The sequence below is a fragment of the Elaeis guineensis genome, chromosome 7, assembly GCF_000442705.2.
Source record: "Elaeis guineensis isolate ETL-2024a chromosome 7, EG11, whole genome shotgun sequence".
NCBI classification, from domain to species: domain Eukaryota; kingdom Viridiplantae; phylum Streptophyta; class Magnoliopsida; order Arecales; family Arecaceae; genus Elaeis; species Elaeis guineensis.
In genome coordinates this window covers 38,548,740-38,576,669 of record NC_025999.2, presented here as the reverse complement: position 1 = coordinate 38,576,669, position 27,930 = coordinate 38,548,740, and the positions used below count along the sequence as shown (strand labels likewise).

At 48.8% G+C, this 27,930-nt stretch overlaps 1 protein-coding gene across 1 annotated transcript in view; it reads left to right on the top strand.

Annotated features, from left to right (window-relative positions):
* LOC105036351 (chloroplastic import inner membrane translocase subunit HP30-2) overlaps positions 1-27,930 on the top strand; it is a 64,185-nt gene that overhangs the window by 10,781 nt on the left and 25,474 nt on the right. Inside the window, exon 2 of the mRNA XM_073260906.1 lies at positions 6,375-6,490. Coding sequence (XP_073117007.1) covers positions 6,375-6,490 — 116 coding nt within the window. The remainder of the gene's footprint in view (positions 1-6,374; positions 6,491-27,930) is intronic.

Genomic DNA, 27,930 nt, shown 5'->3' with positions numbered 1-27,930 from the left:
TTGTTGCCCTATTCTATGGGGTTCATCATAATCTTAAACATAATAAGATGCAGCTATAATGATGAATCAATGCCTCATTTATTTCATAAATAAATAATGTCACTACATGAGTTGGAAGATGATATAGAAAAAGGTCCCATCGCATCCCATATGTGATTGGCTTGTAGGGCATTATTTTTTCAGACCCAAGCCATCGCCCTATCCAATAGATGAGCAGGAGCTTCGCCTTAGAGAGAGTGGGCCATTGAGGAGGAAGCATATGCTGAGCTGAAGTGAAATCAAATAAGGTTCAATCTCAATAAGTGCACATTTGATGCAACCTCGAGAAAGCTCCTAGAGTTCGTGATGACCCAACGAGGAACCGACCCCAGAGCAAATCGAGGGAGCGGGGACCCTTTGCTCGACCCTATATGTGAGCAAGGCTTCAAAACTCCCGAGGATGTGGGGCCAGACCGATCCTAGCAAGCTTTAGAGGAGCCACCTCGGCATTACCAAAGAATTCGGGAAAGGCCTGAAGGTCTTTATCGACTCATAATTTGACGTCGCGCGAATTCGAGGAGAATATAAGGCTCGAGGATTGAAGATGGCTCGATATTTGCAAAAGTGCAAAGAAGTTTTCTGAGGCCTCCTGAAATTTGGAGATCTAACAGATACAAAGATTCGAGGACACCCAAGTTGATGTCCTATCCCGCTTGGCCACCTAGCGCTTTTTGCCCATGGAAAAAGTCGAAATGGAGGCCATGACGATGATAGCGAAGGGGCTAACTCTCTAGGGTCCCTATCTGACCACTTGGGGTTGCCATCGACGACAGCGAAGAGGCGAACCCTCTGGGGACCCCATCTGGCCATTGGGGCTGACGACGACGATAGTGAAGGGGCTAATTCTTCGGAGACTCTGCATAGCCACTTGGGGCTATCGTCGACGATAGTAAAGGGGCTAACCCTCTAGGGACCTCGTGCGGCCATTTGGGGCCATCGCTAATGACGGTAAAGTGGCTAACCCTTTGAGGATCCGACGCAGCCACTTAGGGCCGATGACAACGACAATGAAGGGGCTAATCCTCCAAGAATCCTGCATGCCACTTGGAGTTGACGATGATGACGGTAAAGGGGCTAACCCTTCGAAGATCCCATGTGACCACTTGGGGCCGACGACGATGGTAAAGAGGCTAACCCTTTAGGGACCCCACGTGGCCACTTGGGGCCGACAACGACAATAGTGAAGGGGCTAATCCTTCGAGGATCCCGTCTGGTCATTTGGGATATATGACGACGACGACAGTGAAGGAGCTAATCCTCTAGAGACCTGCATGGCTACTTGGGGCCGACGATGACGATCGTGAAGGGACTAACCCTTTGGAGATCCCATCTGGCAATCTGGCACTCCTTACCTATGGGCAAGTAGAAACGGAGACCACGACAGCAATTATAAAGGGGCTGACCCTCCGAGGACCCCGTGTGGCCATTTAGTGCTGACAACAATGTTTTGATGAAAACTACCGCGGGATGACTTTGTACCAACAATCAATAACATGACCCTCAATACTGAGGTTTAAGAATATGGTCTGGACCAAGAATCTCGACCTTACGAAAAGCTAACAAAGATTTCAAATTGAAGACAAGCTACACAAATATCGAGAGCTAACAATGAAGTTCATTTTATTTGAAAAACTAAAGAATATGTTGCAAGTTCGTTATAGAGGTTCATCAATAAAAAGTATCAAAAACAACGGCAAAAGAAAGGAAAAAGCTAGTCTTCGAGCGCAGGCGAAACGGTCTCAACAGCATCCTCGACGGCAGGAGCTGGGGCCTCGATTGGGGTAGGCTCGAGTGAGGTAGACTCATCCTTGTCTGATGAAAATGCTTCGATCTCATCATCATTGTTCCTAAGGTGAAGATGTCTTAAGTCTAGCTTGGGAACCATCCACTGCAGATGTGCTTTGCAGGCATAGTAACCATAGGTGACTGAAGAACCTTCAGCAATCTTGTCTCGAACTTTGTTGAAGCCTTGTACTCCTCGATACTTTTGAGTCTAGCCTCAGTGATGGCTTTCACCTTCTCAACTGTAGCCTCAGCAAACTTCAACCCATCCTTGGCCGCCTTCTTATTCGCCTCGACGGTTTGCCTCGCCTCCTTTGCGGCCCTCAGATAGCAATGTTATGGGCTGGCTACATAAAAAGGCAAGAGTTAGAAAGCCATAGCCAAAATTTAAGAGCAGACATGAGAAACAGGGACTCACCCCGAGAAGGCTGGTGTAGGAGGCCCTTATGACCTCATTTAGGGAGGAAGACCCCCTGTCCAATTGATCGATCGATAGCAAAATCAATTCCATCTGCTCTCGGGCAAGCTGATGATTCTGGAGAGTGGAAGTGTCCCTTTGCACTGATTTTGCGATGGTGGCGAACCCCTAAAGGTGTCAAAATGGGCCACTTGGCTCAACTTGTTCGGGCCTGATCCGTTTTCTTATTCGGACTGGCCTGGTGCGGCCCATGTTCCAAAACCTCTAACCAAACCCGGCCTTGGGCCCTTATATTTAAGGTCCGTGCCGAATCTGGGCCAGCCCTGATTTTTTTACCCTTTTTCAAAAAAAAACTTTTTTTTAAATTTTTTAAGATGTTTTCAAGCTTTTTCAATTTTTTTTTATTTTTTTATTTTATCGATTTATATTATGTAATTTACTTATATTTTAAATTTTTATATGTTTTTATTTAGAATTAGATTTTTTTTTTAGTATTGGACATTTTCATTTATTGTGTTTAGATAATTAGACATTACAATTTACACATTAGTAATGCTTGCATGTTAATGTTTTGATTTTTTTTTTGTCTTTTAATTTTTGTTTATGTTTTCAAACTATTATTTCTTATTTATTTAGATATTTTATCTAATTAAGTTTATATCATTCCTTACTAGTTAAGTAGACATTTGTTGCTAAAAGAAAAGTTAAGTAGATATTAGACTTTAGTCTTTAAATATGAAATTGAAGATACCATACAAATACAAGTGTAGTATTGAAATACTTTATTTTTATAATTAAAATCAATTCCTTATAAATTGATATTTACATATGTATTGTCATTTAATTTTTTGTTTATGATTTTAAACTATTATTGTTGTTTGTTAAATGATATGATCATACTCGTTTGCCATTTTTCTATAATAGAAAATGAAAGAGATTTTGTGGTTGGAGTATGTGAATGTGAAATTGAAATGAAATTGAAAACTATTACAAATAAGAAGCTAAGAGAATTGGAGAATTGGACGATGTAGAAAATGTGAATGTAGTAGAGATAAGAGTTGAATAGAATTTGTTGTGATGAAAATGGTTGACATATGGTATTTATAGATGTTGAAATTAATTGTATGGACCAAAAAGCCCTCACAAACTAATCGTTTATAGTCGTTGGAAGGGATAATTATATCTTTTAATAAAAAATAAATATATAAATTATTTTTTTGACTATATGGACCAAAATACCCCTAAAACTAGCCGTTATATAGCTGTTGGTGGGGTAATTTGGTCATTTTGATCAAATTTGATCGTTGGTACAATTCGGGTCCGGTCAAGGCCCTATCCGGGCTAGGTCAGGCCGGTCTGATTACTCCTAATTAGGGCCCATCAGGGCTTTAGGATCGGGCTAGGCTGGGTTGGGCCTAGGCTTGATTCGGATTCGAGTCGGCCCTTTTAAAATATGAGTCAGATCGAGCCCTGGCCTATTTTTACAAGTAATGTGCTAGGCCCTACCTTGGGCCCTCAAGGGCCGGGCCGGGCCAGGCTCGGATAAGAATCAAGGCTGGGTCGGGCTGGCCTCCATCAGGGACAGGTCGGGTTGGGTCCAGGTTGATCGGCCCATTTTTACACCTATATGAACCCTCCTTCGTCCTGGGCAAGGATGGGTCCACCTCGGGCCTTGCCAACCCGCTTGACATCTTGGGGGAGGCTGGGTCCAGCTCGATGGAGGAGAATTCGAGGCAACCTCGAGGCTGTCGGTGTAGCAGACTGTAGCTATACAATCGCTATCGGCTCGTCCTCGATCTCCATCGAGTCTGTACTTGGCGCTCTAAGGGATCGTGCCAGAACGGGAGTTGGAATCTCCGCTGGGTACTCGATCTCTTTGATGAGGACTCTTCGTCTGAAGAACTAATTCTCCTCTTCACGCCAATTCTCCTCTTCGTCTGGGCAAGACCAGAGATGCAGGATCAACTGGAAGACAAGATGATCACCAGCACCAATCCTCCGGCAGCTATGACAATGAGAGAATAACTAATGGTTGGGTAGCAGAAAATTTGGTCGGACGAGTAGTCTATTTATATAGACCACCGATGGCACAGATTCAATCATCGAACTGTCAGATCATGTTTTTCAGAACCATCCTGAATTGGAAGATTCGGGGCGTGCCGAACCAGACCGATGGAGAATCGGGACGGTTCTGGTTGGATTTTCAAAAATAGTCCGAATCGGTCGGTTCGGTACGGTTTCGGCCAGGTTCCGTATGATTTCAGCCAGGTTTGGATCGGTTTTCTTTTTTTTTTGGTGTTGGATTTTGGATCGTTACGAGGTCTAGTATCGGTATTTGAAATCTTGCATCAAATGTTGCTATTTAGCCAACATTGGGAGCGACAGATCTTGCGACTCTTTGTTGCACCTTTCTCATATCAAACCGCATAAGGCGATTTGCGGAGCATGCTTCGAATCTCACCAATACCTGACATGTGGTAGGTCTCAGTGAATTCGGGAATGATTTTCAGATCTCTTCTCTTCGAGGCGTTATTCTGCGACCCTTTGAGCTCTCTTCCCTCGTAATGATGGCATGGATCACGAAATGACATCCTCTGAAACTCCTTCCGCTGAGTATAACGAAATATGGCTCCACTTTTCTACCACCAAGCCTTGATCAACTCTTGCACTGCCTCCTGCTTCAGATAACAATTTCTTATTCTAACCCTTCGTGCTGAGATAGCCTGCTGAACTATCCAAGAAATCTAATAATCATTTCTTAGAAGCTATATTGTTATGTTCCTTTAGAATTTTGATGATACAGTTGGGGACATGCAGAAATTACCATGTGAATGGAGAAAATAAACAAGCTTATAGAGGAAAACAAAAGAGGATATAGAGATACAAATGGGTAAGGAGAGGAATCTGTTTCTGGATGGAGAACTAGAAGTTCACCTTGAAGAGAGCAACCATTCCAATTGATTGATGAGAATTGCAAGTGTTGTGGAGATAACCTGCCGATAGAGACAACCCCTCTCCTTGGAGCGCGTCCAGGGCGGCTCGGCAAAATTGCACCAGATGCGGGCCCAGAACCTGATCCCGTGCCCATTTCAGGCCGCTAACTCAATTCCATGCGCAGGTGAAACTTGCAACTGACATTCACGACTAACAACTTTGATCCGAATGTTAGTGGGCAAATTTTTCTCCCCAACAAACTACTAGAGCGTGGCCAAACGGCCTAAAGAATCAGCGCCATTAACCCACAGATAACAGCAAACAACCTATGGCTTGACCTCCTTATAAAAGAGGCATGCAGGGGATCCTTAGGTAAGGGACAGCTTTAAGAGAAAAAAGCTGCCTCTCTCTTACCATTCTCCTCTTTCCCTCTGTTGTCCTCGAGCTCCGGCTAACTTAGGTATCGGAGTGTCCCCCACTGGAAAACCTCCAGCGAGTGGGGACTTCCCTTGCAGGTGCTCTCTGACGCCTTAGATCCCAGACGGTGTCTAGCTCCAGCTATGTCAGCACTCGATCGGAGTCTCACAGCAACAGCAAGCATCATTGCAACAAATATGGATGCTGGATTTCATCAATGGTTCTTTTTTAGAAGAGGTCAAAACTTTATTCAATTGATCATTGTTAAGACCCTGGGCAGTTTTACATAACACTTATATGTAATGATGTAAAGGAGAAAATAAACCAGAAATCTACATCCTAAATGGAAAAAAGACTATATCATGAAGAAAACATATCTCCTGACAAGTAATTCTGGAGTGCCATTTAAAGTGTTACTGACCTTGTAGGGATCTCCTACAAGGTTTAGAAGATGTGCACAAATTGAAACAAAATGCATAAACCCTGCTTATTGGTTCTGAACAATGTATTGATCTGGCATCTTCTATGAACTTGATATTATTCTAAGTCGTGTTGCTTCTTCCCCTACATTGCTGAATATCTACTTATGGCTGTAAATAATGAGTTAAATTTATCTTCTACTGGTTTGTGAATGACCAATACATCATTCTTTTACTATACCTTTCCCCCCTTGGTGCGTAGCATCCCATCTAACAAAAATGATCATGGCCAGACATGCTACAAAATGCACTAATATCATATTTATACAAGAATTATAAGACTTACTTTATCAAATGAATTGCAGGCTTTTGCAGGCGGTCCCTTGGCACAAGCTCGCAATTTTGCAGTCATGACAGGTGTCAATGCTGGTATTTCCTGTGTCATGAGAAGACTTAGAGGAGTGGAGGATGTCCAAAATAGGTAAGATTGAACATAATCTCTTTTTGGTATTTTAGTTCATTCACTTTGAGGTGTACAAGACATTGTACCGAATAGGTAGTGAGAATCAGTTAGGTAAGAAAGTTGAGAGTTTAAAGATTTGAAAGGTAGGGATAAGTAGATGATAGCTCCTCATGGAATGTCTAGGAAAGAATTGTTATAGGACTAATTGTTCTGCCTTAACTGGGCATTTTGCATAAATGACCACCTACATTTTTCAAATTTGCAGAATCAGTAATTTTTGTTTCTTTTTGCATGATTGGCTGCTTTTTAAAGTCTTTTAACTAAATTGTCTTTGGCCCCATCAGCATGAACCATGCATCTAATAATCAAATTTTGCACTCTAAAATATGTGCATCAGTTAGAGAAAGAATGCACATGAACAATGCATCTAATAATCAAATTTTGCACTCTAAAATATGTGCATCAGTTAGAGGAAGAATGCACATGAACCATGCATCTAATAATCAAATTTTGCACTCTAAAATATGTGCATCAGTTAGAGAAAGAATGCACCATCAATGTGTATATTGTCATCCACATTTTCTGTTATAAATGAATATGCACACAATTTAGTCTAAATGTGCACATCACACTTCCGAAGTGTGTAACAAAGATTGTCTACCTATTTATCTGTGTGCACCAAATAGTTTAAATGTATGCAACTAGCCATTTTCAGATGTGAACAGCTTTTTAAACATATTTAGCCTTACCATGTGCAGTAGTTCGTCTAACAACGTGCACTCTGCAATATGTCCACAAGCCTCTTTGAATATGTGCATCACATAATAGGGGGTCAGGGGAAATTCGGCTAGAAAACTAAGAACAGGTTGAATTTGAATAAAAAGAAAAAGGGGCTTTTTCTGTAAATCTGAAAATGTGAGTGGTTATTTATGCACACCACCCTTTATAAATTGGTGGCTTCTATATTATAGACATTATCTTCATTTTGACTAAAGAGAATACAGCTAACAGCTCAAAAATATCATTGGCAAACATATTAGCCAATTATACTATGAATATTGACATCATAAGTAAGCCAAGAGTACGAAGTATTATCTCATACCATCCTTCATCAAACTGACGGACGATATCTACATCACTCATAGAAAATGTATCAGTTAAGAGGCATAATTGGATAACCAAAAAAAATTTGATTGTGAGTTGTCCTTGAAGAATTGCTATTAAAATGTAATAATCCTAAGTTAATGTTAGAGTTAGTACAATAGATGCTGGTCCTAATTTTATGGTATTTGACTGTTTGGATGTCTTTTACATATTTTCTTATTGGATTAGTCTCCTTGCATACATGAATGGATTGCTGCTTGCAGTTCTTTTAATCTAGAAAGTCTTGATATGCTTTATAAATAATAAACTAAATCTAAGTATGATGGATATATACTAATATATACTTCTTGAGTTGCCTATGTATTAATCTATTAGGTTGATTTTATGGATACATAATATATTACAGTGATAACGTATTGCTAACATTACTTGCTCCTCAGTTAATTGAGCAGTGATGAATATATATGATGTATGTACTACACATGTTTAGCTTAAGATATGGTAATTGAGCAATAAGCATTTATATTGGCGTGATTACAATCATAACATTCACAAGTAAATTTGGATCCATTTCATAATCTAATATGCTTCTTTGGCTAGATGTCAACATATGGTCAACCCTCCACCATTTTCATCTGCACCAAAGACTGGCATAGGAGGTGTTAAACATATTTATTTTTGCATGTAAAATTGTATTCTACTATTATAACAAAAAAGTTTGGAGCAACATTTGAAGTAATTATTCTCAGGTCCAAAAATGAAGCAGAGCTTCAGTTTTGGCTGAAACAAATTCACGGAGCAGACTTGAATGTATATGGACTAATTATTTTCATTGTTCATTTCTAAAAGTTTGGAATTGATTTTTCCAAACTAAACTTGAACTTCGCAAGTTTTAAGAAATTAAGAAGAAGTGTTTATGTTAGACCAATAAAGATTTATAAGAAATTCTATTTTTTTTCTGATTAGGTTTGTTTATCTTAAGTTTCATGAATGTTTCTAATATCATGTATTAGGTCACAAATGATGCAACAGACTTTCAATATAACTTTTTGAACTTTTTTTCAAATAAATACTTTTGGGTTGTCTTAATGTTGCTTGAAAAATATAATCTAATGATCCCCAAAAATAGAACAACCTTTTAGACATGTTGTCTCATTAATTATTCTTACTGAATTTATTTTTCTTCACCACTTTTTATTATTTCTTAATTTTTATAGCCATCTTTTTAAATTTCTTTACAATTGAATCTGTAGCTACCAAACTAGAGAAAAAATGTCGAAACAACCAATGCTTATTCGGTCCAGCTGAAACCAAAAAAATTGAGGTTCTGTTTGGCATTGCTTCCACTGTTCAGTTTATGAAAACCAAACTAATATTTATATATATTTTTAAATTGAAACCCAAAACTTGTTGTTAGTCACTTGGGTCATGGCTGTGGCAAGTGACTTGCAGCAACAGCAGTGATGGCAGTGGTGGTTTATAGTAGTGTATGTGCGTCACCAATGACGGTGGCTGTGGTGGCAAACTAGAGTGGTGGCAGCAGTGGCAACAGAGGTGTTGGTGGTAGTTACGGATGGTTTCCATTGTCAAAAAAAAATTCTAGAAAGTTTTTTCTTAGAAGTTCTAGAAAGTATTTTCTTTTGAGAAAATCAAAAAGTAAAAAAGGTAACCAACTAGTTTGCAGCCTTGGTTTCCATGTTTTCAAAAGTGAAAACTGAAAACCAGAAACCAGCAATGATGCCAAGTAGGCCCTAAGTTTTCAAACCTTGCCAGGTGACTCGTGACGCAAGGTTGTTTAATCATTGTTTAGACATCTCCATTCCTAATACTTTTATAGCTGCTTACGTTTTCAGTAAAAGCACCCCACTTAGATCAGCTTTTACCCTAAGTGCGGGGAACATGAAGTACACTGGCTAAAAATATCACCAAATTTGTGAAGCCATATAAATAATAGAAGTCTTTAATCAGATAGGAGGAAAACAGTGATCTATGCTTTACTTTCTTGCGCATCTCACATATTGAGATCTATAGGTCAATAACTCTACTAGGTAAATGAGGCAATATTTGCATAAATTACAAATCCTATTATCATGTAGTGTAGGTGGCATGGTTTGCTATACCGCCCGATACAGGATGTATTGTATAGTATTTGTTGGGTATAAAATAATCTCAGCCGAAGTTCGTAAGAGGCCGATCCTCCCAGGGTTCTTCCGGCTTCCGACTTGTGCAGCATCTTTCTGAACTCCCCCGACTGTCCGAGCTTCCATAATACCATCCGGACTTTTTCAATAATGAGCTCTTTCGTTTATCTACCGGACTGCTCCAAATGCTCTCTGGATTTCACTATCAGTCGATTTTCTACAGTGATCGACTACTCTCCGAATTTCTTCCAGACTTCTTCCAGCCACGATCGACTTTACTCCAAATTTTTTTCGGACTTCGTTAATGACCGAGCTTCTCCAGCAGCAGGACTTTTACAGTAACCAGACTCCATTCAAGTTTCTACGGTGGTCGACCGCCTTCCGAATTTTATCCAAGCTCCGACAAGAGCCGGACTCCGTCCGAACTTTTACAGCGGATGGATCCCAGATGAATTTCTACAACGGACGGGCTCCACCAGTCGGATCTCTTCTCCGAACTTTTATTGCAAGCGGACTCCATCCGAGCTTCTACAATAAGAAGTCTCCATTCGAGCTCCCACGGCAATCGATCTTTGTTCGAGTTTCTACAGTAAGCGGCCTCCTTCCGGACTCCTACAAGAATCAGACTCCGTTCGAACTTCTACCATAGAATTGAATTTCAGACTCCTCCAGCGGTCAACCTTCCAGTGTCCTCAAGACTCCTCCAGCGGACGAACTTCCACAACGCCTTCCGAACTCCACTATCGGTCGACCTTCTGCTGGATTCCTCGTGAAATCAGACCTCTCCAGCGGACAGTCTTCAGACGAGCTTCTACATCAGATAAATTTCAGACGGACTTCTCTAGCAATCGGACTCCTGTCGGACTTTTCTAACAGAAAGTTTCCGTCCGAGCTTCTACAGCAGATGACTTCCGTCTGCAGCATCAGCGTCCAAGGCACCCGACAACAGTGGACTCGTCAGCAACCTCGGAAACATCCGAGCTTCTCTTAGATTGCTGAGACAGAGAGCCATTTCGCTCCATCAGACGTCCTAGCCGAGCTTCAGTCGTTAGGCCCGAACTCTCTGGTAAGTCGCGACAACGGACACTACTCCACTCCGCCCTCGTAACAAACTCCATGTGGCCCCACCATTCTCTGGCAAGTCACGACAATGGATACCACTCCACTCTCTGTAACAGATTCCACATGGCCCCACTCCCTGGCAAGTCGCGACAACGGACACCACTCCACTCTCCGTAACAAACTCCACGTGGCCCCGAACGGCCCACTACCAGGCAGTTACGGATGTCGCTGTCAAGCGGTTACGCTCCCCCATCTATAAAAGAGATCCTCCCAGATACGTTCTCCTCTAAGCTCTAAACTCTATCTCGAAATTCTGCTAAAATCCCATTCGAGTGCTCCATTTCTGTTGAAGCAGAGTACTGACTTGAGCGTCGGAAGATCTTGCCGGAGCACTCCCAACTCCGGTTTAGACTTTCCTTGCAGGTCTCGACGGTGGCTGCGATCCCCTCGACTCCAGCTTCTCCGACGTCGGTGGAATTCTGCACCAACAGAATTGGCGCTAGAGGAAGGGCCGTGTCTTCGCAAGACCCTTGTTCTTAAAAGAGTACTCAACGGAACTGTCTCCGATCATCTTCTTCGACATTCTCTTCCTTCTCCTGCCAGATCTCCACCTGATGCCTCTCCGAAAGACATCCATCAGGCGATCCACGGCTTCCGTGGCCAGATCTCAGCGAGATCCGCAAGCTCCGGCCTAGTCTCCAGTTTTTCAGGCTCCACCTCCGGCAACGGCAGTCGGTATGGAGCAGTTCGACCTGCTGGTTCAGTAGGTCAGGGTCTCACCGAAGCAGTGCAGGCCATGCAGCAGCAGCAGCCGCAGGCATCTGTGCGGCTGGAAAAAGCATCGCCGGAGTTCCAGAATCTGACGATCGGGCGGCCCACTTGGGCCAGTCGCCCTGTCTTCCCCGGAAAGGGGAAGCAGAGGGTGGAGAGCCCTCTGTCTGATCACAATTTCATCCCTGGAGGGTCCCTACCTCCGTTCTATCAGAAGATCCTCGAGACTCGCAGTCGAGAGGATTTTCTGGATCAAAGGTTCCAGGAGATGAACCGACGGATCGAAGAGCTTCGCCATGCTCCCTCTGCTTACGGTGAGGATATCTGTACTGATCCTTCTTTCTCTCAAATGATTATGCAGGAACCGATCTCGTTGAACTTCAAGCTCCCCCAATTTGAGAGCTATGACGGGATCTCGGATCCGGTAGACCACCTGGAGGCCTTCCGGACAATGATGCTGCTCCATGGTGCGTCAGACGTCATCCTGTGCCGAGCCTTTCCATCTACTTTGAAGGGAGCAGCAAGAAACTGGTACTCGACACTGAAGTCGGGTACTATCTTCTCTTTTGATCAGATGAGCCATCAGTTTGCTGCTCATTTCATCAGCAGTCGGCATCCCCGGAGAGGTTCGGAGTCCCTCATCAACATCAAGCAAAAGGAGGGAGAACCCATCCGAACTTATGTCAACCGTTTTAACGCCGCCGCATTGGAGGTCTGAAACTTGGACCAATTAGTTGCAATGGTTGCTCTGAAGAGCGGTCTTCAAAAGAACGATCTTCTGTTTTTCCTGAAAAAGAAGTATCCCAGGGACTTCACTGATTTGCTGGCTCGGACCGAAGGATATACTCGAGCAGAGGAAGCCTTCAAGTTGAAGGACGAGGATGCCGTGAAGGAGCGGCAGGCGGGTGACTCCAGTAAGCCCGTAGCTGAAAAAGGATCGAGTGAAGCTCGGCCATGTTCTCGAACTCCCCCCGGACACAACCGCGTCCGCACTCCTCCCTGAGCTCGTAGGCAGAGGAGCCCGGACTGCAGAGTTCAGCGGATCTCTCCCCCAGGAAGATTTTACAGCTACGCCCCTCTCAATGCTCCAAAAGTCCAAATGCTGATGGAGGTCAGGGAGCAGCTGTCAAGGCCGGAAAGGATGCGCACACACCCCGGGAAGCGCAACCCTAACAAGTTCTGCCTCTATCATCGTGACCACGGTCACGACACAGAAGAGTGTATTCAGCTCCGAGATGAGATCGAGGAGCTCATCAGACGAGGTCGGCTCAACAGATTCATCCGACGTTGGCCTGAAGGTAGAGAGGATCGATCGAGGGCCTTACCACATCCAGAGCCACCAAGGAGGGAAGAACTGTCTGAAGATCGGCCTCCAATCGGGATCATTAACACCATCTCTAGAAGACCTCGGTGGGGAGCAGCCAGTGGATCGGTCGGACCGCCCAAGCGGCAGAGGACTGAAGAATCTATAACCTTTACTGAAGAAGATGCCAAGGAGATTCAATTCCCCCATAATGATGCGGTTGTAGTTTCTTTAAATATTGCTGACTACGATGTACGCAGCATTCTTGTTGATAGTGGAAGCTCTGTCGATATTTTATTTTACGATGCATTCTCAAAAATGTCCATTCCGGATGGTCGATTAAGGCCGATAGGCTCCCCGTTGGTGAGGTTCAGTGGCGATGCTGTGTCGGTGGAAGGAGTAATAACTTTAACCGTAGTTGTAGGTCGGTACCCGAAATAATTTAGAGCGCAAGTGGATTTTCTGGTAGTAAGGGCGCCGTCTGCCTACAACGCAATACTCAGTCGACCCGGCCTCAACGCCCTCCAAGCTGTGGTATCGACCTACCATTTGAAATTGAAATTTCCTACTAGCCAAGGGGTCGGAGAGGTCAGAGGAGATCAAGTCCTGGCAAGACATTGCTATAACATAGCCCTGCAAAGAAATGGTCAGTCTGACCCCTGTCCGGTTGATGGATTAGACGCCCGCGACGACCTTGCTGAAGAACGGGGTGAGTCGATTAAAGATCTTGTCTCAATTCCTTTGAACGATGGGAATGAAGAGCATGTGGTGAAGATCGGCTCCAACCTGGAAGAAGAGGTATGGACACAGCTCATTAATTTTCTACAAAAGAATGCGAATGTTTTCGCTTGGGTTCCGACGGATATGCCGGGGATTGATGCGGAAGTCATGGAACACCGTCTAGCTGTTGATCCCAAACATCGGCCGATGAAGGAAAAAATCCGAGGTTATGCACCGGAAAGGCAGAAAGCAATAGCTGAGGAAGTTGATAAACTCCTGAAAGTCGGGTTCATCAGAGAAGTCAACTATCCGAATTGGGTCTCCAATGTGGTTCTCGTTAAGAAGGCGAATGGCAAGTGGAGGATGTGTATAGACTTCAAAAAGCTAAACAAAGCCTGCCCGAAGGACAGTTATCCTCTGTCCAGAATTGATCAATTAGTGGATGCAACCTCGGGCCACGAGCTTCTCACTTTCATGGATGCATTTTCCGACTACAATCAAATCAGGATGGCACCAGAGGATGAAGAAAAAATTGTTTTTATTACTAACTGTGGTCTTTATTGTTACAGGGTCATGCCTTTTGGCCTTAAAAATACAGGGGCGACCTATCAACGGCGGTGAACAAGATCTTCAAAGAGTAGATCGGCCGCAACATGGAGGTCTACGTGGACGACATGCTTGTAAAAAGCAAAGCCTCAATGAATCACGTCGCTGACCTTGAGGAGACCTTCAGCGTCCTTCGAAAATACAAGATAAAGCTGAACCTAGCCAAGTGCACTTTTGGAGTGACCTCAGAAAAATTCTTGGACTTTATGGTATCAGGGCGCAGGATCGAAGTAAATCCGAAAAAGATTCGTGCCATCCAGAAAATGACCGCTCCAAAGATAATAAAGGAAGTTCAGCGCCTTACTGGGAGAGTAGCAGCTCAGAATCACTTCGTCTCAAGGTCGGCGGAACGGTGCCTACCTTTCTTTCAGACTCTCAAGCAGCCGAAGAATTTCTGTTGGATCACTGAATGTCAGCAGGCGTTTGAAGAATTGAAGAACTACCTCGGCTCACCCCTGTTATTGGCAAAGCCCGAACCCGGAGAGGAGTTATTTCTGTACCTGGCGGTCTCTCCTGTGGCTCTCGCAGCAGTTCTGGTTAAGGAAGAAGCAAAAATTCAACGGCCGATCTACTGCATAAGTTGAGTGTTGAGAGACGCCGAAATCAGGTATACTAAGTTAGAGAAACTAACTTACGCCTTGTTGATTGCAGCTCGAAGGCTCCGACCTTACTTTCAAGGGCACACCATAACACTGCTCATCGACCAGCCGATTAAGGCAGTTCTGCATCGAGCGGATGCTTCCGGAAAGATAGTGAAATAGGCAGTCGAGCTCATGGAATTCGACATCAACTATCGACCTCAGCCGGCGATAAAAGCCCAGATATTAGCAGACTTCATAGTGGAATGCACTATTCTAGAAGAAGCCGAACTTGAGTGAGGTGAGACTAACAACCCAGGGCTCCAGCTGAACTCCTCTGAAGAAAGAACATATCTCCCTGATGGTTTTTGGGCCCTCTACGTGGACGGTTCCTCCAACATGTCAGGCATAGGCGCGGGCCTGATCTTGATCAATCCGGAAGAAATTATCGTGGAGTATCTGCTGCGCTTCGAATTCCTTGCGACAAATAACGGAGCAGAATATGAAGCTTGATTGCAGGACTGAGGATCGCGAAGGAGTTAGAAGTAGTTCGGCTCCAAGTCTACAGTGACTCTCAATTGGTGGTGGGACAAGTCAGCGGAAACTATGAAGCTCGGGAGGACAGTATGGCCAAGTATCTCAAAAAGGTAAAAGAGATCATCCCTGCCTTCGGCAGCTTTGACATCAAGCAGATTTCAAGAGCAGAAAATATCAGGGCCGACTTTCTCTCCAAGTTGGCTACACTGGCTCCGGCTGAACTGTCCAAGGAAGTCTTCTTCGAAGTTCTGAAGTACCCAAGTACGGAAGAATTGCAGCTTGTAATGGAGATTAGCCATGAACCCAGCTGGATTGACCCGTTGGTTGCATACCTCAAAGATGGGGTTCTTCCTCATGATGCAAAAGAAGCTCGGAAGCTTAGGAATCATGCCTCCCGATATATCCTTTACGAAGGCAAGCTGTACAAGAGGTCGTACTCTTTGCCCCTCCTGAAATGTCTCTGGCCTTCTGAAGCCGATTTTGCCTTGTGGGAGGTACATGAAGGAGTCTGCGGAAGTCACCTGGGGGCCAGATCTTTATCCCACAAACTGCTCTGACAAGGTTATTACTGGTCTACAATGTACCACGACTCCATCGAATATGTCAGAAAGTGTGATCAGTGTCAGAGATATGCGAATATCCAAAGACAGCCCGCCTCCGAACTTGCATCCTTGAGTGCCCCATGGCCGTTTGTATAATGGGGGATGGATATCCTCGGATCTTTTCCCATAGCATCTGGGCAGTGGAAGTTCCTCCCGGTGGCAATTGACTACTTCATCAAGTGGGTCGAAGCCGAACCTTTGACGAAAATCACAGAAACTAAAGTGCAGGACTTCGTTTGGAAGTCAATCATCTATAGGTTCGGCTTATCTAGAACTCTCGTTACTGATAATGGGCGACAATTTGCTGGAGCAAGGTTTGCTGAATTTTGTGAGGACTTAAACATCTCCCATAACTTCACGTCAGTAGCCCATCCGCAGGCAAACAGCGAAGCCGAGGTTACTAACAGGACTCTGTTGCAAGGAATCAAGGCGAGACTTGAAAAAGCAAAGGGAACTTGGGTAGATGAGCTTTATCATGTGTTATGGGCATACCGAACTATCCAAAGACTGCCCACGGGGGAGATCCCTTTTGTCTTAGCCTTCGGAATAGAAGTCGTGATCCCGATCGAACTCAAGCTTCCGTCGGCGCGAGCCGTGGCATTCGACGAGCAGCGCAACTCACAGGATCTCAAGACCAACCTCGACTTGTTAGAAGAAAAGCGGGAGACAGCTCAAGTTCGGATGGCAGCCTACAAGTAGAAAGCAGCCCGCTACTACAACTCTCGGGTCAAGAGCAAAGCCTTCAGAGCGGGGGACTTAGTACTTCGGCGAGCTGTTGTTTCATAGCCTCAGAACCAAGGGAAACTCACCTCGAACTGGGAAGGCCCGTATGAAGTCAAAGAGGTAGTCCGGCCCGAAACATACTATCTAAAAGAGCTCAGAAGAGCAGACCTTTCGCGATCATAGAATTCGGAAAATCTACGAATGTACTACCAATAACTTTGCCTTAAATAAAAGTTTCATATTCGCATATCTTTTTTTTTGGCATGAGCTTATAACGACAGGGAGTAGCTCCTTCAGACAATCAAAATTAAGCATGTCAGGAACAAGAGGAGAACCTCGTTCTGACACAAACGGATCCGATTATTTAGAGACCGGATGGGGGGAGAGGCCCTTGCAACGGCCCTTATGCGTCCCCAGAGCCATGTTAGGAACAGGAGGAGAACCTCATCCTAACATGAGCAAGGTCGAAGGCTCGATTATTTAGAGACCGGATGGGGGGAGAGGTCCTTACAACGGCCCTTATGCGCCCCCGCAGCCATGTTAGGAACAGGAGGAGAACCTCGTCCTAACATGAGCAAGGTCGAAGGTCCAGTTATTTAGAAACCGGATAGGGGGAGAGGCCCTTGCAACGGTCCTTATGCGCCCCCGCAGTCATGTTAGGAACATGAGGAGAACCTCGTCCTAACGTGAGCAAGGTCGAAGGCCCGGTTATTTAGAGACCGGATGGGGGGAGAGGCCCTTGCAACAGTCCTTATGCGCCCCCACAGCCATGATAGGAACAGGAGGAGAACCTCGTCCTAACATGAGCAAGGTCGAAGGCTCGGTTATTTAGAAATCGGATGAGGGGAGAGATCCTTGCAACGGTCCTTATGTGCCTCCGTAGCCTTATTAGGAACGGGAGGAAAATCTCGTCCTAACATGAGCTGAAATTGACTGTGTCATGAAGAGGAGAATCTCGTCCTGACACAAACGAAGATCTGGTCGTTTGAGACCGGATGAGGGGAAAAGCCCCTCAGCAGCTCCTCTACACCCTTACAATCCCGTTAGGAGCAGAGAAAAAACCCTCACCCAAACATAAAGAAAGGGGAAGAGAAAAAGAAAAAGCGACGAGTTACACCAAAGATAAGGAAAAAAAACGAACTACATCTAAGACTCAAGGGACCTCGTCTTAACGAGGAAGAAAATCCTTGTCAAAAATCTTCAGTCTTTAAGGGGGAGCCCAATACTAGCAGGAGAAAATAGACCTTCTCAAAGTAACGAGAAGTTCGAGCCCCAAGCTCGAACACCGGGAGAAAGCGTTAAACTCCAATGGCCTCGAAAAGATCTTTGGTCATGAACAAAAAGGGCGAGTCAACACAGCGATGATCAGGAATCTTCAAACAACGTCGACATCGAATGAGACAAAAGACAAGAGAGGTTCGGTAAACGACAACTCAGAGCAATATTATACAAGGTGATGAGAAAATTTTATTTTATTTCATTAGTAAAGTGCGCGTTACAAAGCCTTTGAAGGCCAAAAAAAAAAATAAAAAAAAAATAACAAGAAAAGAAAAGAATACATGGAAGAACAAAAGGTAAAAGAGGCTCTAAGGAAGCTCGGCTTCTTCCGACTTCGAACTCTCGGTTCCAGCCATTATCAGGGATTGCTTTAAGTTCTCAACTTCTTCTTCCAGTCCCTTTTAAAGGATTTTGCTTCTCCGGCCTCCGTCCCTCCATTTCTAGGGTTTCTTCCCCTCCTCTCTTCCTTCGCTCTCCATGGCACCAAGGAAACCGAGGGCTTCGAGTCGGAATCCCGAGCTCATCTACGGGATCGGAAAGTACTCGCCGTCGAAGATGTACCACAAGCGCGGGCTCTGGGGCGATCAAGGCGAAGCACGGTCAGGTTTGTCTCTTCTACCCTTGCCTTCTTCGTCGACCTAGAAGTTGCGACGCCTTTCCTCTTGTGGGCCTTGAGATCCTTGGCTAACATTCGAGCCGCGTCTGCGTCCATATCTGCAACGAAAGAAGATCGGCACAGCTTAGAAACAGAGCAACGACAAAAGGGGGAAGTGAAAGTCGAAGTCCGACGCGGAAAGCTTCCTGATATAAGCAGAAGCGGCCAGGAGGAGGGGTGCTAGCCCGGTCAGTTGGTTCGGAAAGCTCAAACTCGTACTCCGAAGGAATCCCGTACTGAATCCTGATCAGCGAGAGTTCGTCCGAAGTCAGAGTGCTAGGAATGGTGTCTGGTACAAAGATCGGAAGAGGTTCATCTACGGAACTAAGATTTTGGAAAGCTGGAACGGACGAACTCCTAGAACTGCTACAGGAGGAAGTGTTGGAGGACATTTTGAATCAAGAGAAAACCCTAAAAAATCTCAAAAAAATTGGAAAAAATAAGAAACAAGGCGCTCGCGGAGAAACCGAATGGGCGTAACGCGAAGGATAAAAAACGGAAGAAGAACAAGAAAGAGAGGAGTTCCAGAACTAACCTAGGCTGGTCCGAAAAATGCAGGAAGGCAGCAAGGGTGATGGGGGTCGACCCGAAGAGCGCCTAAAACCGAGAAGGACACGCTGGAGGAAGACGAAGTTCTCGGGGAAGGAAAAGGGCACCAACAGAATTCTCAGGCAAAGTGAAACCCCTGAAGGAGGGGGGCGGATTTAAATAGGCAACGGGGTCCGACGCAATAATGATTGCAGATCTCCTCCGGTCGATCTACAATCTCCACGTGTCCCACTCATCATGGCAGGCGGCTGAAGGCGGCTAACAACTGACAGAATCATTATTGCGCCGTATCTAGAGCAACGCTCTAGCAGAAATTCTGAAAAAATCTTTTTGGGTCGCCTCGATTTGAAAAGACTCCAGCACTAGCACACCAAACACCAAAATATCTGGATACAACCGAGTATCGAAATCGAGGGAGGCAACTTCGGCTATGAAAATTTCTCTGTACTTCATTCGGAACCCGAACTCGAAAGTAGGGGGATTGGTGTTGGGTATAAAATAACTCCAGCCAAAGTTCGTAAGAGGCCGACCCTCCCAGGGCTCTTCCGGCTTCCGATTTTGTGCAGCATCTTTCTGAACTTCCCCGACTGTCCGAGCTTCCATAATACCATCCAGACTTCTCCAATAATGAGCTCCTCCGTTCATCTACCGGACTACTCCAAATGCTCTTTGGGCTTCACTATCAGCCAATTTTCTACAGTGATCGACTACTCTCCGAATCTTTTCCAAACTTCTTCCAGCCACGATCGACTTTACTCCAAACTTCTTTCGGACTTCGTTAATGACCGAGCTTCTCCAGCAGTAGGACTTCTACAGTAACCAGATTCCATCCAAATTTCTACGGTGGTCGACCGTCTTTCGAATTTCATCCGAGCTCCTATAAGAGTCGGACTCTGTCCGAACTTCTACAGTGGATGGATCCCAGACGAACTTCTACAACGGACGGGCTCCACCAGCCGGATCTCTACTCTGAACTTCTATTGCAAGCGGACTCCATCCGAGCTTCTACAATAAGAAGTCTCCATCCGAGTTTCCACGGCAACCGGTCTTCGTCCGAGCTTCTACAGTAAGCGGCCTCCTTCCGGACTTCTACAAGAATCGGACTCCGTCCGAACTTCTACAATAGAATTGAATTCCAGACTCCTCCAGCGGTCAACCTTCCACAGTGTCCTCAAGACTCCTCTAGCGGACGAACTTCCACAATGTCTTCCGAACTCCACTATCGGTCGACCTTCTGCTGGATTCCTCGTGAAATCGGACCTTTCCAGCGGACAGTCTTCAGACGAACTTCTACATCAGACAAATTCTAGACGGACTTCTCTAGCAATCGGACTCCTGCGGACTTCTCCAACAGAAAATTCCCGTCCGAGCTTTTACAGCAGATGACTTCTGCCTGCAGCATCAGTGTCCAAGGCATCCGACAATAGTGGACTCGTCAGCAACATCAGAAACATCCGAGCTTCTCTTAGATTGCTGAGACAGAGAGCCATTCCACTCCATCAGACGTCCCAGCCGAGCTTTAGCCGTTAGGTCCGAACTCTCTGACAAGTCGTGACAACGGACACTACCTCACTCCGCTCTCCGTAACAAACTCCACGTGGCCCTACCATTCTCTGACAAGTCACGACAACGGACACCACTCCAATCTCTGTAACAGATTCCACGTGGCCCCACCACTCCCTGGCAAGTCGCGACAACGGACACCACTCCACTCTCCATAACAAATTCCACGTGGCCCTGAACGGCCCACTACCAGGCAGTTACGGACGTCGCTGTCAAGCGGTTACGCTCCCCCGTCTATAAAAGAGACCCTCCCAGATACGTTCTCCTCTAAGCTCTAAACTCTTATCTCGAAACTCTGCTAAAATCCCATTCGAGTGCTCCATTTCTGTTGAAGCAGCGTACTGACTTGAGCGTCGGAGGATCTTGCCGGAGCACCCCCAACTCTGGTTTAGACTTTCCTTGCAGGTCCCGGTGGCGGCCGCAATCCCCTCAACTCCAGCTTCTCCGGCGTCGGCGGAATTCTGCACCAACAATACCGATTTGCCATACCGCCCCATACCGATACTATTGTACCATACCAAATTGCATATTGACTCTATAATAGGATTTTATCGGTATATGATCTCGTACCGTAATGGCAAACCTTGGTAGGGGTCTTTATTAAAAAAAGGCATGCATTGTATCTGTTGGGGATAAAATACCCACAGCCGAAACCCTCAGCGGAATCGACGACGGAACAACACAGCTCCGTCCGGACTCCTACGGGAGCCGGGCTCCGCCTTCGACATCAACTGCAGAACAGCTCCGCCCGGACTCCTACGGGAGCCGGGCTCCGCCTCCGACATCAACTGCAGAATAGCTCCGCCCGGACTCCTACGGGAGCCGGGCTCCGCCTCCGACATCAACTGCAGAACAGCTCCGCCCGGACTCCTACGGGAGTCGGGCTCCGCCTCCGACATCAACTGCAGCTCAGGAGTCCGGGCTCCGCTTTCGACATCAACTGCAGCTCCGCCCGGACTCCTACGGGAGCCGGGCTCCGCCTTCGACATCAACCGCAGAACAGCTCCGCCCGGACTCCTATGGGAGCCGGGCTCCACCTCCGACATCAACTACAGAGCAGCTCCGCCCGGACTCCTACGGGAGCCGGGCTCCGCCTCCGACATCAACTGCAGAACAGCTCCGTCCGGACTCCTACGGGAGCCGGGCTCCGCCTCCGACATCAACTGCAGAACAGCTCCGCCCGGACTCCTACGGGAGCCGGGCTCCGCCTCCGACATCAACTGCAGCTTCGCCCGGACTCCTACGGGAGCCGGGCTCCGCCTTCGACATCAACTGCAGAACAGCTCCGCCCGGACTCCTACGGGAGCCGGGCTCCGCCTTCGGCATCAACTGCAGAACAGCTCCGCCCGGACTCCTACGGGAGCAGGGCTCCGCCTCCGACATCAACTACAGAACAGCTCCGCCCGGACTCCTACGGGAGCCGGGCTCCGCCTCCGACATCAACCGCAGAACAGCTCCGCCCGGACTCCTACGGGAGTCGGGCTCCGCCTCCGACATCAACTACAGAGCAGCTCCGCCCGGACTCCTACGGGAGCCGGGCTCCGCCTCCGACATCAACTGCAGAACAGCTCCGCCCGGACTCCTACGGGAGTCGGGCTCCGCCTCCGACATCAACTGCAGAACAGCTCCGTCCGGACTCCTACAGGAGCCGGGCTCCGCCTCCGACATCAACTGCAGCTCCGCCCGGACTCCTACGGGAGCCGGGCTCCGCCTTCGACATCAACTGCAGCTCCGCCCGGACTCCTACGGGAGCCGGGCTCCGCCTTCGACATCAACTGCAGAACAGCTCCGCTCGGACTCCTACGGGAGCCGGGCTCCGCCTCCGACATCAACTGCAGAACAGCTCCGTCCGGACTCCTACGGGAGCAAGGCTCCGCCTCCGACATCAACTGCAGAACAGCTCCGCCTGGACTCCTACGGGAGCCGGGCTCCGCCTTCGACATCAACTGCAGCTCCGCCCGGACTCCTACGGGAGCCGGGCTCCGCCTCCGACATCAACTACAGAACAGCTCCGCCCGGACTCCTACGGGAGCCAGGCTCCGCCTCCGACATCAACTGCAGAACAGCTCCGCCTCCTACGGGAGCCGGGCTCCGCCTTCGACATCAACCACAGAACAGCTCCGCCCGGACTCCTACGGAGCCAGACTCCGCCTCCGACATCAACTGCAGAACAGCTCCGCCCGGACTCCTACGGGAGCCGGGCTTCGCCTTCGACATCAACTGCAGCTCCGCCCGGACTCCTACGGGAGCCGGGCTCCGCCTTCGACATCAACTGCAGAACAGCTCCGCCCGGACTCCTACGGGAGCCGGGCTCCGCCTTCGGCATCAACTGCAGAACAGCTCCGCCCGGACTCCTACGGGAGCCGGGCTCCGCCTCCGACATCAACTACAGAACAGCTCCGCCCGGACTCCTACGGGAGCCGGGCTCCGCCTCCGACATCAACCGCAGAACAGCTCCGCCCGGACTCCTATGGGAGCCGGGCTCCGCCTCCGACATCAACTACAGAGCAGCTCCGCCCGGACTCCTACGGGAGCCGGGCTTCGCCTCCGACATCAACTGCAGAACAGCTCCGCCCGGACTCCTACGGGAGCCGGGCTCCGCCTCCGACATCGACTGCAGCACAGCTCCGTCCGGACTCCTACGGGAGCCAGGCTCCGCTCTCAGTATCAACTGCTGGTAAGCTCCGTCCGGACTCCTACGGGAGCCGGACTTCACCTCTAACTTTGATTGCAGAGGACTCCGCCCGGACTCCTACGGGAGCCGGGTTCCGCCCGCAACTTCAGCTCCGAGAGGGTTCCGCCCGGACTCCCACGGAAGTCAGACTCCACCCACGACCCCAACCGCCAGGAGGACCTCTCCCGGACCTCCACAGAGGCCGGGCTCCGACCGCTGCCGAGCTTCAATCAACAGATCCGCGCCCCCTGGCGAGCCACCATAACGGCCGCGATCCTGCTCCACTTCCTGTGGCGGATTCTGCGCAGCTCCATCATTCCCTGACAGGCCGCAGTAACCATCGCAGCTCTGCTCCACTTCCTGTGGCGGATTCCGCACAGCTCCACTACCCCCTGGCAGGCCACCATAACGGCCACGAACCTGCTCCACCTCCTGCGACGGATACCGGGCGATTCTCCCATCCGCTGGCAAGTCACGACAACGGACGCTGCTCCACCCCTCGTAACAGATTCCACATGGCGAGCTGTGGTGATGGCCACGATTCCGCTCCACTACCTCTCGCAATAAATTTTCCCTGACAACGGGCGGCCCATGATCCGACGGTTACAGACGTCGCCATCGATCCGTTACCTCCCTCGCCTATAAAAAGGGGGATCCAGATACGTTATTCTCTAAGCTCATTTCTTATCTCAAAACTCTGCTAAATTCTCCGTTCGAGCACTCCATTTTTGTTGAGACAGAGAACTGACTTGAGCGTCGGAGGGTCTTGCCGGAGCAACCCCACCTCCGGTTTAGACTTCCCTTGCAGGTCCCGGCGGCGATCGCGGCTTCCCCGACTCCAGCTTCTTCGGCGCAAGCAGATTTTTGCACCAACAGGATTGGCGCTAGAGGAAGGGCTGTGTCTTCGCAGCACCCTTGTTCTTAAAGGAGTGTTCAACGGAGCCGTCTCCGACCATCTCTCCGTCACCCACTCCTAATCTCCCTTCGCGAGATCGGCACTCGATGCCTCCGCGCAAGGCGTCCACCCGGCGGTCTACGGCCTCCGCGGCCAGATCTCAGGCTCCGGCCTCCCCTCCAGTTTCTCAGCCTCCTCCCCCCTCCGGCGGCGGCGGTCGGCGCGGAGCAGTTTGACTTGCTGGCGCAGCAGGTCAAAGGCCTCGTCGAAGCCGTACAAGCAATGCAGCAGCAGCAACCACAGGCGTCGGCGCATCCGGAGGGGGCATCTCCGGAATGCCAGAACCCGGCGGCGGGCGGGCCACCTGGGCCAGCCGCCCCGTCCTTCCCGGGAAGGCGAATCCGAGGGTAGAGAGCCCTCAATCGGATCACGACTCCACCCCTGGAAGATCCCTGCCCCCGTTCTGCCAAAGGACCCTCGAGACTCGAAGTCGAGAGGATTTCCTGGACCGGAGGCTCTAGGAGATGAACCGGCGGATTGAAGAACTCCGCCACGCGCCCCCCGCTTATGGTGAGGATATTTGCACTGACCCTCCCTTCTCCCAAATGATTATGCAGGAACCGATCCCGCCGAACTTCAAGCTTCCCCAGTTCGAAAGCTACGACGGGACGTCGGACCCGGTTGATCATCTGGAGGCCTTCCGAACGATGATGCTGCTTCACGGCGCTCCTGACGCCATCTTGTGTCGGGCTTTCCCGTCTACTTTGAAGGGAGCAGCGAGGAACTGGTACTCGGTTTGAAGCCGGGTACCATCTTTTCCTTCGATCAAATGAGCCACCAATTTGTGGCCCATTTTGTCAGCAGCCGGCGTCCCCGGAAGGGTTCGGAGTCCCTCATCAACATCAAGCAGAGGGAAGGGGAGTCCATACGGGCCTACGTCAACCGCTTTAACATCGCGGCGTTGGAGGTCCGAAACTTGGACCAGTCAGTTGCCATGGCCGCCCTGAAAGGTGGCCTTCAGAAGAATGATCTTTTGTACTCCCTGGAGAAGAAGTACCCCAGGGATTTTGCCGATTTACTGGCTCGGGCTGAAGGATACGCCCGAGCGGAAGAGACCTTCAAAATGAAGGACGAAGAGACAGCAAGGGAACGTCAAGCGGGAGATTCGAGTAAGCCCGCAGTTGAGAAAAGGCCCAAGGAATCCCGGCCGCGTTCCCGATCCCCTCCTGGACATAAGCGCGCCCATACTCCACCCCGGGCACGCAGGCAGAGAAGCCCGGACCGCAGGGTTCGGCGGGGCTCCCCACCAGGGAGATTTCGCAACTACGCCCCCCTCAACGCCTCGAAGGCCTAAGTACTAATGGAGGTCAGGGAGCAGCTCCCTAGGCCGGAGAGGATGCGCACACATCCCGGGAAGCGCAACCCCAACAAGTTCTGCCTCTACCACCGCGACCACGGCCACGACACCGAAGAATGCATCCAGCTCCAGACGAGATCGAAGAGCTCATCCGGCGAGGTCGACTCGACAGATTCATCTGCCGCAGGCCTGAGGGTAGAGGAGACCGGCCAAGAGCCCTCCCACCGCCTGAACCGCAGAAAAGGGAGGAGCAGCCCGAGGACCGGCCTCCCATCGGGACCATCGACTCCATCACCGGAGGGCCTCAAGGAGGAGCGGGAAAACTGTAAATGTATCACTTACTGTTTCGCCTTGAATCTACTTTTCTTTCTAGCTAACGTGCCCCTCCCACCTAGCGTGGATGTATTATGACTGGATATGATCCCTCCAAGAACACAGCCATGTCAGGAACAGGAGGAGAACCTCGTCCTGACATGAGCAAAGTCAAAGGCCCGGTTCTTTTAGACCGGATGGGGGGAGAGGCCTCACAACGCCCTAATGTGCCCCCACAGCCTTGTTAGGGACAGGAGGAAAACCTCGCCCTAACTCGAGCAAAGTCAAAGGTCCGGTTCTTTTAGACCGGATGGGGGGAGAGGCCTTACAACGTCCTAATGTGCCCCCACAGCCCTGTTAGGGACAGGAGGAGAACCTCGCCCTAACTTGAGCAAAGTCAAAGGCCCGGTTCTTTTAGACCGGATGGGGGGAGAGGCCTTGCAACGCCCCAATGTGCCCCCACAGCCATGTCAGGAACAGGAGGAGAACCTCGTCCTGACATGAGCAAAGTCGAAGGCCCGATTCTTTTAGACCGGATGGGGGAGAAGCCTTACAGCGCCCTAACATGCCCCCACAAGCCAGGCTCCGCTCTCAGTATCAACTGCTGGTAAGCTCCGTCCGGACTCCTACGGGAGCCGGGTTCCGTCTACAAGGAAGACTCCACCCGGACTCCTACGGAAGCTGGGTTCCGCCTACAAGGAAGACTCCATCCGGACTCCTACGGGAGCCGGGTTCCGCCTACAAGGAAGACTCCACCCGGACCCCTACGGGAGCCGGGCTCCATCCACGGCTTCTGCAGCAGGGGTTAATGGTGACGAAACCCGGCCGCCTAACAAGATCAGATGAAGAGAAAAGGCCCCCACCCCTCGACGACGTCTACATCAAATAAGTCGAACAACAAGAATGGTTCGGCAGACAACAATATTAGCGCAGCGCGCGGACGAAGTAACGCAAAATGCTCTTTTCATTTCGTTTCCGATATATATACACACTACAAGGCCAGGGCGGCCAAGGAAAGAAGGACAAAACAACAAAAAGGAAGTAACTACATGATAAGACATAAAGACAAAAGAGCTCTAAGGAGGCCCTGCTCCCTCCGACCTAGGGTTATCTACTCCATCCCTCAACCAGGACTGCCTCAGGTTCTCTATTGCTTCTTCTAGTTCTCCCCTCTTCCGCAGCTCGTCCTGGAGCGCCCGACGAAGTTGCTGGCTCTCAGCCTCCGCTTCTCGACGCCACTTCCGCAAAACTTCGGACTCCGCCTCCGCGTCTGCGACGGCCTTCCGCTCAAGTGCCAGTTGGATCTTCACTTGTTGCAGCTCGGCTGTCTTCTCCCCGAGGGAGATAGAAATCCCTTCAACAGTGCCTCTCAGGGCTTGGAGCTCTTCGGAATCTTGGACGGAAGTAAGCTGCGCCCTATGAACCAGCTGCCTCTGGAGGCGAACGACCTCGTCGGCCGCCGTCCAGAATCTCCCTTTGTACTCTTCCACTTGCCGGCGCCAACTGGCCCGCTGCACGTCGTAACTCATCTCGGCGTCTTGAAGCTGCTTCTGGAGGTCGGAGACCTTCTGCGACCACTTCTGTTCATCATCAACCCGGGCCAAGAGCCGGGATGAGTTTCCTTTCAGATGGCCGATCTTCCTCTTCGCAGCTGATAGTTCCACCTTAAGGGTGCTGATCCTGGCTTCTTGAGCCCAAATTCGGTCGCTGGAGCTCTTCTTGCATTCCTCGAGCTCCTTTGTGAAGTTCGCCTTCCTCCGGCTGTAATCCATGATTGCCTTCACCTGGAGACTTCGAAAGTGGGTGGCCTCAGCGGCGGCTTCGGAATGGCCTTCTCTCGATTTGCGGAGCTCGTCTTCCGACTTCTTCAACTTCTTCGTCAGGTGAAGGACCTCTTTTTTCAACCGCTGGATTGTCGATTTCAGCGGGACCCCCAGGGGCAAGGGGAGTGCTTCAGCAGGACACTGCCATCGGAAGGTGCAAGCGTCAAAGATCGACTCATTGCAAGAAGAAAAAGCAGAAAGGAGG